General features: G+C 42.7%; 1 protein-coding gene across 1 annotated transcript; it reads left to right on the forward strand.

The window, feature by feature from the left end:
- The first annotated feature begins 8,866 nt into the window (after window positions 1-8,866).
- LOC125082573 (disintegrin and metalloproteinase domain-containing protein 1a-like) lies at window positions 8,867-11,954 on the forward strand. Its single transcript, XM_047698336.1, has one exon. It carries the CDS (start codon window positions 8,998-9,000, stop codon window positions 11,446-11,448), a length of 2,451 nt encoding a protein of 816 aa, XP_047554292.1. The 5' UTR covers window positions 8,867-8,997; the 3' UTR covers window positions 11,449-11,954.
- The last annotated feature ends 6,197 nt before the right edge of the window (window positions 11,955-18,151 follow it).

Here is an 18,151-nt window from a genome sequence, read left to right on the forward strand (position 1 = left end):
GTGCCTGATTTAAAAATGCTCGGTCACAGGCCGGGTGAACAAAAGGTTCCGTCGGAAACCAAGGAGACAAGAGGTGATTCACTGCATCCGTGAGGGCTCCCTGAAGAGTGCGGGGGAGGGGTGGCGGTGGCTAGAGATCGGGGCACGGCCATATCCATACCCCCAACCCCATCGGTGCTGAAGGCCTTCAGAGAACAAAACGGTGCGCAACACAGTGCAATCTGGAGCTGCTTGCACTGAGCCCTGCCCCCTGGTAATAGCAGTGCAATTCCACCAAGCAAGGACACCTGAGAATCCCTGCAACAGACCCCTCTGCCAGAAGACCAGCTGGAACAACTCGCTAGCACCAAGTTTTCCCATTATAGGGAACCACAAAACTTTAGCTTTGAGGAAGGACAGTATATAGAATTCACAGCTTTTTAAAAAAAATTATTATTCATTAGTCTTTCAGTTTTATTCTTTTCAGGTATTTTATTTTTTTAAATTCCTTTTTGGTTCTTATTGAAGTTTGTAATATATACTTTATTTATGTTCCCTTCTGTACTATTTTATTGTAATTTTATTATATATAATGTTACATATGTTATTATATTATACTATATATTACATTTACATATGCATTTTGTATTTCTGTATAAATACATACGTTTATATATAATAATGTATATTTATAGATAAATTAATATTATACTTATTATATATATTTATATATTAAAGTTTTTCATTCTTTCCTACTTGAGATCTATACATACACATTGAGATATACATACACAAACAGATACACAAAAGTATATATGTAAGTTTTTCTCTCTTTCCTATTTTTGAGATCTAGTTTCTTTTAACAAACAAACCAAAGTACACTCAGCATCTAGTTTATTGTTTTGTTCTGTTTTACTTGTTGTTTAATTTCTTCTTTTTTTTTTGGTTCTTATTTCCTCTGGTTAGTTTTGTTTGTATTTTTCTGGTGGTTTTTTTGTTTGTTTGTTTGTTTTGCCTTTTCTCTCTTTATTTTATTCTTTTCTGGACATAATGATGAGATGGAGAAACTCACACCAAAAGAAAGAACAGGAGGAAGTACTACTCACTTCCAGGGATTTAATCAATATGGATAAAAGTAAGATGTCACAACTAGAATTCAAAACAATTATTTAAAAAGTATGCTTGCAAAAAAGCAGAGAAGACACTAGAGACTCCATTACTATAGAAATGAAAGAAGTAAAAACTAATCGGGTGAAAAATAAAAATGCTATTCCTGAGATGCAGTAAAAAAAGGAGGCTCTAACCGCTTGGATAAATGAGGCAGAAAAGAGAATCGGTGATATAGAAGACAAAATGATGGAAAACAAAGAAGCTGAGAAAGGGAGAGAAAAACAATTACTGGATGATGAAGGGAGACTTGGAGAAATCAGTGATACCATAAAGTGAAATAATATTCAAATAATAGGGGTCCCAGAAGATGAAGGGGGTGCAGAAGGTTTATTTCAACAAATCACAGCTGAGCACTTCCCTAATCTGGGGTAGGAAAGAGGCACTCAAGTCCAGAAGGCACAGAGAAAGCCCCTCAGAATCAATAAAAATAGGTCAACATCTCGACCTACAATAGTGTAGCCTGTAAATTTCAGAGATAAAGAGAAAAACCTAAAAGCAGCTCAGGACAGGAGGTCTGTAACCTACAAGGGCAGAAACATAAGGCTGGCAGCAGACCTGTCCACAGAGACCTGGCAGGCCAGAAAGGACTGGCATGATATACTCAATGTGCTAAATGGGAAAAATACACAACCAAGATTACTTTATCTGGCAATGATGTCATTCAGAACAGAAGGCAAGATTAAGAGTTTCCAGGGCCAACAAAAATGAGAGGGACTCCTGAACACTAAACCAGTCATGCAAGAAATGTATTTTGTTAAAGATTTTATTGATTGATTGATTGATTGATTGATTGGAGAGTGAGAGAGATGAGAAAGAAAGAATGAGAGAGAGAGAGAGAGAGAGAGATAAGGAGAAGGTCAGAGGGAGTAGCAGACTCCCTGACGAGCAGGGAACCCAATTTGGGACTCCATCTTGGGACTCCAGGATGATGACCTGAGCCAAAGGCAGTCGCTTAACCAAGCTACCCTGAAGCCTCTGCAAGAAATATTAAAGGGGATCCTCTGAGTGCAGAGAGAGCCCAAAAGTAACAAGGATCATGAAGGAACAGAGACAATCTACAGAAACAGCGACTTTACAGGTAATACAATGGTACTTAATATCTTTCAGTAATTACTCTGAATATAAATGGGCTAAACGCTCCAATCAACAGACACACGGTATCAGATTGGATTAAAAAAAAAAAAGGCCCCATCGATATGCTGTCTACTAGAGACACATTTGAGACCCAAAGGCACCTCCAGATTGAACGTGAGGGGATGAAGAACCATGTTTTATGCTAATGGACATTGATAAAAACTACAAGTAGCAATCTTTATATCAGACAAACTAGATTTTAAACCAAAGGCTGTAATAAGAGATGAAGGACACTATATCATAATAAAAGGGTCTATCCAACTAGAAGATCCAACCATTATAAGTATGTATGTCCCTAACTTGGGAGCAGCCAACTGTATAAACCAATTAATAACAAAATTAAAGAAACACATTGATAATAGTACAATAACAGTAGGGGACGTTAACACCTTACTCATGGCAATGGATAGATCATCTAAGCAGAAGATCGACCAAGAAACAAGGGCTTTGAATGAATGACACACTGCACCACATGGCCTTCGTGGACATATTCAGAGTGTTTCATCCTAAAGCAACAAAATACACATTCTTCTCAAGTGCCCATGGAACATTCTTCAGAATAGGTCACACAGAGTGGGTCACAAATCAGGTCTCAACTGATACAAGAAGACTGAGATCATATCATGCATGTTTTCAGACCACACGGCTTTAAAACGTGAACTCAATCACAAGAGGAAAGTTAGAAGGAACACAAATACATGGAGCTTGAAGAGCATCCTACAAAAGAATGAATGGGTCAACCAGGAAATTAAAGAAGAATTTAAAAAATACATGGAAACAAATGAAAATGAAAACTAAAGGTTCAGAGCCTTTGGGATGAACCAAAGGCACTTATATTGTATATAAGAATTCAAGCCCTTCTCAAGAAACAAGAAAAGTCTCAAGTACACAATCTAACCTTACACCTACAGGAGCTTGAGAAAGAACAGCAAACAAAGCTTAAATCCAGCAGGAGAAGAGCAATAATAAAGATCAGAGCAGAAATTAAAGATACAGAAATTAAACAACAACCACAACAACAGTACAACAGATCACAAGGAAACTAGGAGCTGGTTCTCTGAAAGAATTAATAAGATCAATAGCCCCCTAGCCAGATTTACCAAAAAGGAAAGAGAAAGGACCCAAACAAATAAAATCATGAACGAAAGGGGAGAAATCACAGCCAACACTGAAGAAATACAATTACAAGTGAATATTAGGAGCAATTGTATGGTAACAAATTAGGCAATCTGGAAGAAACGGACACATTCCTAGAGACATATAAACGACCCATACTGAAACAAAAAGAAATAGAAAACCCGACCACCCGAGTGGCTCAGTCGGTTCAGCATCTGCCTTCAGCTCAGGTCATGATCCCAGGGTCATGGGATGGAGCCCTGCATTGGGCTCCTTGTTCAGCAGGAAGCCTGCTTCTCCTCTGCCTGCCTCTCCCCTTGCTTGTGCTTGTGCTCCCTCGGACAAATAAGTAAAATCTTCTTTTTTAAGTAATAGAAAACTTAAACACACCCATAACCAGCAAACAAATTGAAGCAGTAATCAAAAACCTCCCTAAAAACCAGAACCAGGGCCAGATGGCCTCCCAGTGGAATTCTACTAAACATTTAAAGAAGAATTAATTCCTAGTCTTCTGAAGCTGTTTGAAGAAATTGAAATGGAAGGAAAACTTCCAAGCTCATTCTAAGAGGCCAGCATTAGCTTGATTCCAAAGCCAGACCAAGACCCCACCAAAAAGGAGAATTACAGAGCAATAGTCCTGATGAACATAGATGCAAAAATTCTCTCCAAGATATTAAATTAGCTAATAGGAACTAAGAGTACATTAATAGGATAATTCACCATGACCAAGTTGGATTTACTCCTGGGTTGCAGGGTGGTTCAATACATCTTGACTTTCAACAATAGCTTTGTTGATACATAACTCACACTGGACAGCCACATTGCAGAAGAATGAAATCAGACCTCTTTTTTTTTCTAGGTAAGGCTCTTTATATGTAATTTTTGTTTTTAAATTTTTAAAAATTTCTTTTCAGCATAACAGAATTCATTGTTTTTGCACCACACCCAGTGCTCCATGCAATACGTGCCCTCCTTAATACCCACCACCTGGCTCCCCCAACCTCCCACCCCCCACCCCTTCAGGTTTTTTTTCAGAGTCCATAGTCTCTCATGGTTCACCTCCCCTTCCAATTTCCCTCAACTCCCATCTCCTCTCCATCTCCCTATGTCCTCCATGTTATTTGTTATGTTCCACAAATAAGTGTAACCATATGATACTTGACTCTCTCTGCTTGACTTATTTTGCTCAGCATAATCTCTTCCAGTCCCGTCCATGTTGCTACAAAAGTTGGGGATTCATCCTTTCTGATGGAGGCATAATACTCCATAGTGTATATGGACCACATCTTCCTTATCCATTCGTCTGTTGAAGGGCATCTTGGTTCTTTTCACAGTTTGGCGACCGTGGCCTTTGCTGCTATAAACATTGGGGTACAGATGGCCCTTCTTTTCACTACAACTGTATCTTTGGGGTAAATACCCAGTAGTGCAATTGCAGGGTCATAGGGAGGCTCTATTTTTAATTTCTTGAGGAATCTCCACACTGTTCTCCAAAGTGGCTGCACCAACTTGCATTCCCACCAACAGTGTAAGAAGGTTCCCCTTTCTCCACATCCTCTCCAACACATGTTGTTTCCTGTCTTGTTAATTTTGGCCATTCTAACTGGTATAAGGTGGTATCTCAATGTGGTTTTAATTTGAATGTCCCTGATGGCTAGTGATGATGAACATTTTTTAATGTGTCTGATAGCCATTTGTATGTCTTCATTGGAGAAGTGTCTCTTTCTTAAACCATACACACAAATAAACTCAAGACAGATGACAGACCTAAATGTGAGACAAGAATCCATCAAAATACTAGTGAGCACAGGCAGCAACCTCTTTGACCTCAGCTGCAGCAACTTCTTGACACGCCTTCAACATGAAGGATAACAAAAAGACAAAAAGTTTTGCACAGCAAAGAAAACAGTCAACAAAACTAAAAGGCGGGGGCACTTGGGTGGATGCCTTCGGCTCGGGGCGTGATCCCAGGGTCCAGGGATCGAACCCCGATCAGGCTGCCTGCTCGGCGGGAAGCCTGGTTCTCCCTCTCCCACTTCCCCTGCTTGTGTTCCTACTGTGTGTCTCTCTCTATCAAATGAGTAAATAAAATCTTTTTAAAAAGAACAAACCATAAAATAAACTAAAAGGCAACCTACAGAATGGGAGAAAATATTTACAAATGACATACCAGAAAAAGAAAATATTTACAAATGACATACGAGAAAAATGACATACTAGTATCCAAAATCTATAAAGAACTTCTCAAACTCAACACCCAAAAAACAAAAAATCCAGTCAAGAAATAGGCAGAAGACATGAATAGACATTCCTCCAAAGAAGACATAGGAATGGCTAACAGACACATGATAAAATGCTCAACATCACTCAGCATCAGGGAAATACAAATCAATATCATGATGAGATACCACCTCACACCAGTCAGCATGGCTAAAATTAACAATTTAGGGAACAACGGATGTTGGCGAAGATGTGGAGGAAGAAGAACCCTCTAACACTCTTAGTAGGAATGCAAACTGTGACAGGCACTCTGGAAAACTCTATGGAGGTTCCTCAGATAGTGAAACATAGAGCTACCCTATGACCCAGCAATTGCACTACTAGGTATTTATCCAAAGGATACAAATGTGATCTCAAGGGGCACATGTACACCAATGTTTATAGCACTGATGTCCACAATCACCAAAATATGGAAAGAGCCTAGATGTCCATCAACAGGGGAATGGATAAAGAAAATGTGGCGTGTATATTTGTGTGTGTGTGCATATGTGTATATGCAACGAAATATTACTCAGCCATCACAAAGAATGAAATCCTGGGGCGCCTGGGTGGCTCAGTGGGTTAAAGCCTCTGCCTTCGGCTCAGGTCATGATCCCAGGGTCCTGGGATTGAGCCCTGCATGGAGCCAGCCATGCATCATGCACTCTCCTCAGCAGGGAGCCTGCTTCCATTCCTCTCTCTGCCTGCCTCCCTGCCTACTTGTGATCTCTGTCTGTCAAAGAAATATATAAAATCTTAAAAAAAAAAAGAATGAAATCCTACCATTTGCGATGACTTGGATGGAACTAGAGGGTATTATGCTAAGCGAAATAAGAGAGAGGAGGACAAATATCATATGACTTCACTCACATGTGGGATCAAAGGAACAAAACAGATAAACACAGTGGAAGGGAACAAAAAATTAAATCAGATGTAAACAGAGAGGGAGACAAACCATAAGAGACTCTTTTTAAAAAATATTTTAAAAGATTTTACTTATTTATTTGACAGACATAGATCACCAGTAGGCAGAGAGGCAGGCAGAGGGGGCTGGGGGAACAGGCTCCCTGCTGAGCAGAGATCCCAGGAGCCTGAGATCATGACTTGAGCTAAAGGCAGAGGCTTAACCCACTGAGCCACCCAGATGCCCCACCATAAGAGATTCTTAACCATGGGAATCAAACTGAGGGTGTCTGGAGTGGAAATAGGTGGGTGTGGGGGTAATGGGGTAACTGGGTGATGGCCACTAAGGAGAACACTTGATGGAATGAGCACTGGCTGTTATATGTAACGGATGAATCCCTAAATTCTACCTCTGAAGCTAATAATACACCATATGTTAATTGAATTGCATTTAAATAAAACAATTTTTAAGTACATGAAATCATAGAATATTTGTCCTTTTGCGTCTGGCTCAGCTGTTCTCTTTTTAATAATTCAGTGTAAAACACATTTCTGTTTTATGCATGTCATGTGTTTGTGGTGTGATTCAAACTTAAGCATTTCAGAAAAGAAAAAAGTAGTGATGCAAATGGAACAAGAATGTTTATACACTCTGTCAAAGGGCTCATATGAAACAGAAGAGAAACTGGATGTGACTGAGAGTGACATAGGCTGAGAAGGATGGTTTCATAAGGGTGAGATATTACAGCATATAATGAGACTGGATCTATGGACAAACAGATGTTTAAGATGGAAAAGGGAGGGGCGCCTGGGTGGCTCAGTGGGTTAAGCCGCTGCCTTCGGCTCAGGTCATGATCTCAGGGTCCTGGGATCAAGCCCCACATCGGGCTCTCTGCTCAGCAGGGAGCCTGCTTCCTCCTCTCTCTCTGCCTGCCTCTCTGCCTGCTTGTGATCTCTGTCAAATAAATAAATAAAATCTTTAAAAAAAAAAAAAAGATGGAAAAGGGAGAAGGGACAACTGGAAAAGCAAACAACTCCACGAGAAATTAAAAAGGGTAGGAGACTCCGCATGCAAGCAGAGGGACTGGCCTTCGACTGGAGCATGGACAACTGATCCACCATAGTAGGAGGAAGATCTAGACACAGGGGGGCTCACCCGGCACCGACACGTGGAAGCACTCTTTGGACTGCTTCTATTTTTCTCAGCCAAAGGTGAGGCCGGAAGAAGTCAGGAGAGTGACCTGCTGGCCGAATGTAGGAAGAGGTACATATTGAGATCACAAATGTGCCGTTAGTCAGCATGGTTGTGGGTTTTCCTGAAGACATTTTTAGCCATTCAGGACAGGCAAGTACAAACAAGTACGTGTACAAGCAAGTACAAACAAATAACACATAACAGATGAGACATCACAGCACTCATAACCTGGGAGTCATGTATTCACTTGGTAAATAATTCTTGTTTGTCTACTTTCGGACAAGCACTCTCCTAGACCTGAGGGTATAATAAAAATGAACAGACAGAACTGGTCACTGAACACACGGAGGCCGTATTCTAACACAGGAGAGACTTTCAGGATACCTAGTTTACCACAGGCACAGCATTAGCATACCAGGATGTCAGGGCCATCCTGTGAAGAGTGTGGGCCTGGACTCACCCACCAATGGGCCCATGGTACTCACCCAGAAGGGGAGGCCGCTCTACTGGCATCCCCATACACACGTTTAGACAGTGTTATAAACAGAACGTGAGAAACCAAACTTTGACGGTGTTAAAACACAGGGGTATTGACCCTTGCCCCGGGAGTCACCGGCGCACTCGGGTCTATCTTGTGGCACAGGGCTGCCACTCCACTTGCCTCTTCTAACAGACTGGCCTGTGAGATGACGCGTATCCCTACAATGCCATCCAGGGACAAAGAACAATCTGAGTTATGATGTCCGTGTGTTACGGAGCAAGAGTTTTAAAGGAGGGGAAGTGAGCAACAGAGTGTGCCTCCAAAGATGTCTAAGCCCCCTGGTCTGGAACACTTGGAGTTAGCCAAGCAACGGACGACAGCAGGGGCGGGGGTGGGGCATTCCGTGCGGCACAGTTGAGAAGGCATGGAGGTTTTGTTTCCACTCTCGAGGCAGGGTCTTGCATTTTAGCGCCTGCAGTCCTTCATGAGTACATCAGTCCACGATGTCAAAAGGACCTTAGCCAGGGAGCACTGAAGTTGATGCTGGGGAAGAAGTCACATAGAAAGGACACTACCTGAAGGATAACAGATCGGAAAGACTAAAAGGACATAGCCAGAGGTTGTGCTTCTCTCAGGTAGGCAGTAGCCACCCTTTATGCGGCCAGCATAGATCTGGAGCTAACGCCTGAGGGTCTCTGTGTCAGGGACAGCTGCTACTGATGGACACAGGCCACACACCATCAACCGATTCCCAACGGCCATGTCAGTGGCAGCTTCTTTGAGACAGTCTGCCTCCTCCTCGTCTTCTCTACAGAAATACCAAGTGGCTGCCTATGGGGCTGGCAGAGTGCTTCCGGCCTGGGCTCCACAAATGAAGGGCTGGAGGCGAGCACCAGAAGTGCCGGGACCTTCGTGTATCAGGTTGGGGATCATGCTAGTGTTGGTACTGATTTTCCTGCCAGGCTTGTACTGTGACCCTGGATCTGTGTATTACTCTTCTTACGAAACAGTCATCCCCAAGAGTCTGACAGTCAAGGGAAGGGAAGACCCAGGGGAAAAGGCATCCTATACACTATTAATGCAGGGCCAGAAGCAGGTGATTCAACTGAAGGTGAAGAGAGACTATTTTGTGAATAACTTTCCAGTCTTCAGCTACCACAATGGGGTCCTGGGGCAAAAAGTGCCTTTCATCTCTCATGACTGTCACTACGAAGGCTACATAGAAGGAGTCCCGGGTTCTTTTGTTTCCCTCAACACCTGTTCAGGCCTCAGGGGCATCCTGATCAAGGAGGGGAAACCCTATGGCATTGAGCCCACGGACACCTCCGAACGGTTTGAACATGTGTTGTACACCATGGCACCCCAAGCTCGAGTGTCCTGCAGCGTCACTTCCAGAGGCAGCCAAGTGGAGTCCACCAGCCGGCAACAAGGGAGCAGGAAGCCTCGCAGTCTACAGGCACTGCCGTCCTTTTGGTCACACACCAAGTACGTGGAGATGTTTGTCGTGGTCAGCAACCAGCGCTTCCAGATGTGGGGCAGTAACGTCGATGAGACAGTCCAGAGAGTAATGGACATCACCGCTCTGGCCAACATCTTCACTCGGGGCATAAACACCCAGGTGGTGCTGGCTGGAATGGAGATCTGGACCGAGGGGGACCTCATAGAAGTCCCAGCGGACTTGCGAGTTACACTGAGGAATTTCAATAGCTGGAGACAGGAGAAGCTCTTCCCCCGGGTGAAGCACGATGTTGCCCACATGATCGTGGGACATCATCCTGAAGACGATGTGGGACAGGCATTTCTCAATGGTGCCTGTTCAAGAGGCTTTGCAGCCGCTGTTGAATCCTTCCACCATGAAGACGTCCTCCTGTTTGCGGCGCTCATGGCCCACGAGCTTGGGCACAACTTGGGTATTCAGCACGACCACTCGGCCTGCACTTGTAAAGATAAACGCTTTTGCCTCATGCGTGAAAACATCACTAAAGAAAGTGGCTTCAGCAACTGCAGCTCTGACCACTTCTACCAGTTCCTCCGGGAACACAAAGGGGCCTGCCTGTTTAACAAGCCCCGGCCCCAAGGTCGCCTGCGTAGGCAAGCCACGTGTGGAAACGGTGTGTTGGAGGTGAATGAGGAGTGTGACTGTGGACCTGACTGTGGTAATAACCCGTGCTGTGACGAAACGTGTAGGCTGAATGAGCATGCACAGTGTAGTGACGGACTGTGCTGTTTTAATTGCCAGTGGAGACGTAAGGGTTTCATGTGTCGTTCTGCTCTTGGAGAGTGTGACCTCCCAGAGTATTGTGATGGTACCTCTGGAGAATGTCCCAGGGATCACTATAAGCAAGATGGTACATCGTGTGATATAATTCACTATTGTTTTATGGGCCGGTGCAAGAACCCTGATACTCAGTGCATGGATATATATGGGTCACCTGCAAGGTCAGCCCCAGAAGACTGTTATATTTCCATGAACACAAAAGGGAACCGGTTTGGAAACTGTGGCTGTCCTACCGCTGCTGTCCCTAGATACGTTAAGTGCACTGATGAGAATATATTTTGTGGGAAACTTATATGTACAAATATTACACGGGTACCACCAATCAAACCCCACCATACTCTGATTCAGGTAGCTCACAATGATGACTGGTGCTGGAGCATGGATGTCTATAACATTACTGATATCCCTGATGATGGAGATGTGGACACGGGTACCCTTTGTGCCCCAAACAAAATCTGTGTGAATTACTCCTGCATTGATCGTGCTGTGCTCAAGTATGACTGTGAACCTCAAGAAATGTGTAATGGGAGAGGAGTCTGCAACAATTTAAGGCACTGCCATTGTGAGGAGGGCTATGCACCCCCTGACTGCAAAGTTTCAGGAAATGGGGGTAGTGTGGACAGTGGTCCCCCCGGCAAGCCAGATGATGGAAATGTAAGTGAAGATGAAACTAGAGGTCTTAGTTTTCATCGTGGTAATTTTGGCAGGGGCAGTGAGAATAAAATTGAAAGCAAAAGTCTTGGCAATCTATTGTACATATTTCCCTTACTTCTTGTGGCAATATTTTTAAGTCTGATTATTGGTGCCAGTGTTGGGGCTGGAAAGGAGATATCACAGTGCTCACCAGGGACTCTAGAAGATACTGAAGAAGAAGCTGTACAAGAAAAGGAAGGAGGCCAAGTAGAGGAAGAAGTAGAGGTAAGAAATAAGTAGTGATAGGAAGAAGTCTAATATAGCCAATACCCAAACACTAGCTGGAATGGAGGTTCAGTGGAGCAAATATGAAGTGCACACCAATGGCAGCAGTGGCCCTAATAGGGACTCTACAGTCTTATGAAATGTACAACTGTGCAAGGAAGGGCTTTTCTTCTTCAATGTACTCATTGATTATGTATACATAGATGAAATCATTTATAAAAATATTTTAATATTTCATTATCATATTTTATGAAACATTTATTTAAATTAAAATTCTCTCATGAAACTTTCAGCTCAATATTTTGTCTTCAGTAGGTCCAGTTTTGACGTAACTGTTTTTTAGGGAATGTCATCTTGCATCGACTGTGTTGGATATACAGTATTAAATGTTTATATCTATTAGGGTCCAGGTTTTTCACCCCACTTAAAACTACACATTACGTTAGGAAAGTAGTTTCTATGTTTGTTGTTCTAATTGCTCTGTGAAGTGTATCCATGAAATGAAAAGATTTAAATTAAAAAGTAAATAAATACCTGTTTTCAAACAATATCACTTTGGGCTTCATGTGGCCTATTACCTGGGTCTCCTTCCATTTTGTGGTTCTCCATTCAATTCATGGCAGTATGATCACCCTGGTTCTGGGTGACAAGGGTGGGCAACCTGGCCAAGAGTTGATCTTGACTAGTGCTCATTTTACTTTCTTCTATTTTCTACTTTTTAAAAAAAGATTTTATTTATTTATTTGACAGATAGAGATTACAAGTAGGCAGAGAGGCAGGCAGAGAGAGAGAGGAGGAAGCATGCTCCCTGCCGAGCAGAGAACCCAATGCGGGGCTCGATATCAGGACGCTGGGATCATGACCTGAGCTGAAGGCAGAGGCTTTAACCCACTAAGCCACCCAGGTGCCCCCATTTTCAACTTTTTTGATTCTGTTTAATTTTCAATTCTTTTAAGTTAATATACTGTTGAGTGACTGTCTAAAGGACCAGAGCTTTGGAGGGTAGTTAATTATAAAGAGCAGAAGTACCTATATAAAAACATGACCCATTCAGAACGAGACACTGTGCTAAACACTTTACATTTTTTGTCTTAATTTTATCCTACCTCCCGTCCTATAAGACCTCCCAAATTCTGCATGAGGAAACAGACCCCGAAGAGTTCTATTCTAGACCTAGCAACCTTTGTTCCGCCCAACATCCAACTGAATCTACATTCCCCACTGTCTCATGAGCCCTTCCTTGAGTACAAAAAAGTGACCAGAAAGACGGTCAATATGTCCTTTAAGTGCTCAGATAATGGTTTCTTCCTCAGTAACTCTAACGAAACAAAAGCCTTACAGAGGGATGCCTTACTGCTATCATGAACCTACCACACTGTATAATCATTACTGGTGAAAGTGCCTTTCCCCTATTATACCTTGACATCATGGAGCGGCAGGCTTATTTTATTCAGCTCTGAGGTCCCAGCTCATTGTGGGTGCTCATTAAATGTTGACGAAATGAAGGACTTAACCAGAGGGAACCTTAAAATAGGAGGGTAACTTCTATGGATGCCACTTGCCAAAACCTTGCTTGGGTGCAGTGTTGCTACAGGTTGAGCGTTCTGAGTCTCAGGGATGTTCCTGAGTCTCAGGGATGTTCCTGAGCATCAGTCCCTGACAATACATTTGCTGAATTCCTCTCCTAACTGCCTGACCTACATGAGCAGAAAAGAACAGAAAAAAGAATGGCAAGACCTGGGTGCCTGGGTGGCTCAGTGGGTTAAGCCTCTGCCTTCAGCTCAGGTCATGATCTCAGGTTCCTGGGATCGAGCCCCGCATCGGGCTCTCTGCTTGGCAGGGAGACTGCTTCCTCCTCTCTCTCTCTGCCTGCCTCTCTGCCTACTTGTCAAATAAATTAAAATTAAATAAATCTTAATTTATTTAATAAATTAAATTTATTTAATTTAATTAAAATAAATTTTAAAAAAAGAGAGAGAGAGAATGGGAAGACCTGACTTCTGCCTTAAAGAAGCTTATATTAATTACTTTTGCTGGAACAAAACTAAACTTTTTTTTTTTTTTAAAGATTTTATTTATTTGTCATAGAGAGAGAGGTGAGAGTGAGCACAGGCAGACAGAGTGGCAGGCAGAGGCAGAGGGAGAAGCAGGCTCACTGCCAAGCAAGGAGCCCGATGTGGGACTCGATCCCAGGACGCTGGGATCATGACCTGAGCCGAAGGCAGCTGCTTAACCAACTGAGCCACCCAGGCGTCCCAAAACTAAACTTTTTTAAGGGCAAAAATCCAAACTCAGGACTTCAGTTATGTAAGATTCCAGGTCATGAGAGTTATTGGTAGCCAAATCTCAAAGTATTTTATGCCAGAATGTCAGGATGCATGGTGAAAACACCCCTAGACTACCATCTAATTAGAACATTAAACGGTGGTCAGCCAAGAGCTGTGATGATAAGGGTAAAACTGGGTAAGTTTACCCACATGTAAACCTGTGCTTAGAGACTTCGAAAAAGATGTGGAGGATTTCTAGTAAGAAGCACTTCAGTGGAGAACAGAAGGGGTGACCTTCCTAACTGCACATGTGATGGGGACTATGTCAAAAGCTAAAAGCATCACATAGTTTTACTTCTCAAGTATAAGGGAATCATGATTTAGGTAAGGGGTAATTATGCTTAGCTATTTAATAGCATTCTTTAAAGACAAAAAGTCAGATAGATAATTGGAATCAATCTTTAAAACTTATCTAAAACTTCACAACAAGGGGCGCCTGGGTGGCTCAGTCAGTTAAGCATCTGCCTTTGGCACAGGTCATGATCTTGGGGTCCTGAGATACCACCAGCCTTAGGGAGCACAGAGAGGACAGTAGCTTCCCTGGGTGGCTACTGTCCTCTCTGTTCTCCCTAAGGCTGGTGGAGACTGAAGCCCTTTCCTTGCTTCCCCAAAGCATAGCCAAGTCCAGACTCTAGACTTTTATCCAGACTTAGAGTGAACAAAGAGAAACTACAATGTGAAAAAGAATGCATTTGGATGTGGCCAATATTAATGTTCCTGGAGTCCAGAGGTCATGCCCCTACTTGGGAGACTTGGATACATCCTCTCTTTCCTTGAAAGTCCCCAACCTGACATCTTTCCTTGTCCATGTAGGAGTACTATTTTGAGGAATGTCCTCAAAACTTGGAGCCAGACACCAACCTCCCCTCTGGGGCTCAGTTGAAGGAAAAATAAAAGATTTACATTAAACACAGGTGACATTATCAATTTCACAGAGATACAACTCTGCACTAACTAAAGTTCTGCACTTGTCTGCAAAATTCCTTTTTTTTTCCTTTTTTTAAAAAAGATTTTTATTTATTTGACAGACAGAGATCACAAGTAGGCAGAGAGGCAGGCAGAGAGAGAGGAGGAAGCAGGCTCCCTGCTGAGCAGAGAGCCTGATGTGGGGCTCCATCCCAGGACCCTGAGATCATGACCTGAGCTGAAGGCAGAGGCTTTAACACACTGAGCCCCAGGCGCCCATTGTCTGCAAAATTTCTTGACATGGTATTAAAAATTAAAATAAAAACTTTCAGTGCTGAGAAACTTAATGTCAGAACAGAATTTTGGTGTTTCCTTTGGGCAAACATGCTCACTGAAATGTTTTCTCAAAACCAAGAGCAGACTTCCTCGAAGAATGTTTGCAAAATGTTGACTCTTTAAAATTAATATTCTCCCTGCTTCTGAACATTAAGCTGTAAAACTTTTTGGACCAGGGAAGAAGTGGGGGGGGGGAAGGTCCAATATGGCTTTTGTTATTTAATAAAATCATAGCAGTCTTACCTAAGGAGGTCACGCTACAATGAAATATATGAGGATAACAAAGGCATTGGATTAGTTTGTGAAGGACAAACCCACACAACTCTTCTCACAGTTAGAAAACAATTTTCTAAACATTTACAAAGGAAACCGGAGGTGGAATCATGACTGATGAAGTGTTTGCAAACCAATGCCCATTTTACTGCTGAAAACTACCTAACCAGGCTCTCTAATGATCTTCCCAATGTTGTTTGGACACTAATCTTGTCACCACAGTCTGGAGTTCAGGAATGTCCACTGCTCTCTCATTATCTAGAGCAGACGACATAAACTTGGTGTGGCTTTAAAGGACTCTGACAACTGGGTCCTCCTGTCCACTTCTAGCCATTGTCTCCTGTGACTTGAAAACAAGCATGTCCTCATTCCTCCTATCAGTTTGTCTGACAGGAAGGACCTGTGTCCTCACTACATGCCATGGCCACTTTCTGCTCTGGGCTTTTGATTCCATCAAATGACCTTACTCTTCCCTACCCTTACTTGGTTCAACCTTTGCCCCTCCAGGGAGGCTCTTTGAAACTGCTCCAGCATACCTCTCTCTACTTTTCTCAAGGAAACATGGATTCTCTTTGAGGATACTCATGGAAAGTCCTATAGGGCAGTCAGTCTGAAACAGACCATCAAGTGATTGCTTTCTATCAAACAGGGGAGGATACATCCATCCTTGTCCTTGAGTGAAATCTCCAGTTAGGACTTTGTGAGAAATGTGTTTACTCATGCAACATATTCTCAGAATCTCAAATTCTAGAGCTACTCATGTGTTAGTGGAGAAATGGAAAGGAAGGCTTGCAAGACACAAAAGGAAAGAGCTCCAAAGCCACAACCTTTCTCTTAATAATGCATTTTCAGTCACCTAATAATCACGAGCTGGATGTGAGTGCAGACAATTTCCCACCGTGAAAAACAGAAATAAAAAAGGCACAGTGTAGGTACCAGAGGACAGGAAAGAAGGCTCTCCCTCACACCATCCACTGACCCCTTATCCAACCAGGGCCTTCCTTTATGGTTTCACAGGTAAGTTAGGTCATCAGAAAAATACAGAAATGTAAACAAGATGCCAAATAAAGCAAAGGCTACCAATTAGTTCTATGCTTTGTAAAAATCAGACTGGACCCCAACTTTGAAATAACTGATGTGTCATGGTTTAAGGAAAGCCTACAACCAGGAATCTCTTTATAAAACTGTTGCAACAAAGTACCAGTACATCAGATCCCCCAACTATTCAGAGTCTCTATTGTAGTACTTATATTTTATGTAACAATGCACCTAAAAGAAAGAAACTATTCCTTTTAATGCATTATTTCTTTCCAAAACACATACAATTTTTAATCATCTTTATTGTCACATTAGCTGTTTTTATGACCCATGTCAACATTAGTGGTGTTTTACAAAACAATTCAAGCATAAGAGACAATAATAGACTACCTTTCCTAAGCACCATGAGAGCTCTTTTCTTTTTTTCTTTTTCTTCTTTTTATTAACATATAATGTATTACTGGCCCCAGTGATACAGGTCTGTGAATTGCCAGATTTACACTTCACAGCACTCACCATAGCACACACCCTCCCCAATGTCCACAACCCAATCATCCTCTCCCTACCTCCCTCCCCGCAGCAACCCTCAGTTTGTTTTGTGAGATTAAGAGTCTCTTATGGTTTCTCTTCCTCCCGATCCCATCTTGTTTCATTTTTTCCTTCCTTATCCCCCAAACTCCCCATGTTGCCTCTCAAATTCTTCATATCAGGGAGAGCGTATGATAATTCTCTTTCTCTGATTGACTTATTTTGCTCAGCATAATACCCTCTAGTTCCATCCATGTCGTGGCAAATGGCAAGATTTCATTTCTTTTGATGGCTGCATAGTATTCCACTGGATATATATACCACATCTTCTTTTTTTTTTTTTAAGATTTTATTTATTTATTTGACAGAGAGAGAAATCACAAGTAGGCAGAGAGGCAGGCAGAGACAGAGGAGGGAGCAGGCTCCCTGCTGAGCAGAGAGTCCGATGTGGGGCTCAATCCCAGGACCCTGGAATCGTGACCTGAGCTGAGGGCAGAGGCTTAACCCACTGAGCCACCCAGGTGCCCCTATACCACATCTTCTTAATCCATTTATCTGTTGATGGACATCTAGGTTCTTTACATAGTTTGGCTATTGTGGACATTGCTGCTATAATCATTCGGGTGCACGTGCCCCTTGGGATCACTACATTTGTATCTTTGGGGAAAATAACCAGTAGTGGGATTGCTGGGTCATAGGGTAGGAGAGCTCTTTTCTTCTTCTCCATGGATGCTAAGAGCATGAGAGCTGTGTAAGCTTGGAGTCTTGCGTTCTCCTATCCTAACAAATCCAACCAGAAAGGATACTGAGAGTAAAGAATAACCTTTCTAAAAAGAAGACAGTCAGGGTACCTGGGTGGATCAGTTATTAGGCTACTGCCTTCAGCTCGGGTCATGATCAAAAGGTTCTGGGATCAAGCCCTACATCAGGCTCCTTGCTCAGTGGGGAGCCTGTGTCTCCCTCTCCCACTCCCCTTGCTGTGTTCCCTCTCTTGCTAACTCTTTCTCTGTCAAATAAATAAATAATATCTTAAAAAAAAAAAAGAATCACCTTTCTTCTGACTCATCTTCTCTCTCTCTAAACCCAGGTATTACTCTCTGGCTGGTTGGAATTAGACATCAAACTTCACTTCCTCAGGCTTAGGTTTCTGCCGCAGTAAGATGGCCACACAAAGGACGCCTCTCACAGACTGGCTGAGAGATTAAGTTGGGTGACGTGTGTGATGGTATCGAGTGCACTGCTTGGCATACAGCAGGTACGCAGATCAACACTGATTTTAGGAGATCTAAAATCAACTGTGTCAATGGATG

The sequence above is a fragment of the Lutra lutra genome, chromosome 12, assembly GCF_902655055.1.
Source record: "Lutra lutra chromosome 12, mLutLut1.2, whole genome shotgun sequence".
NCBI lineage: Eukaryota > Metazoa > Chordata > Mammalia > Carnivora > Mustelidae > Lutra > Lutra lutra.

What these genes read in the sequence shown, in the direction of transcription:
- LOC125082573 (XM_047698336.1), top strand. Translation starts at nt 8,998, where the DNA reads ATGTCAGTGGCAGCTTCTTTGAGACAGTCTGCCTCCTCCTCGTCTTCT.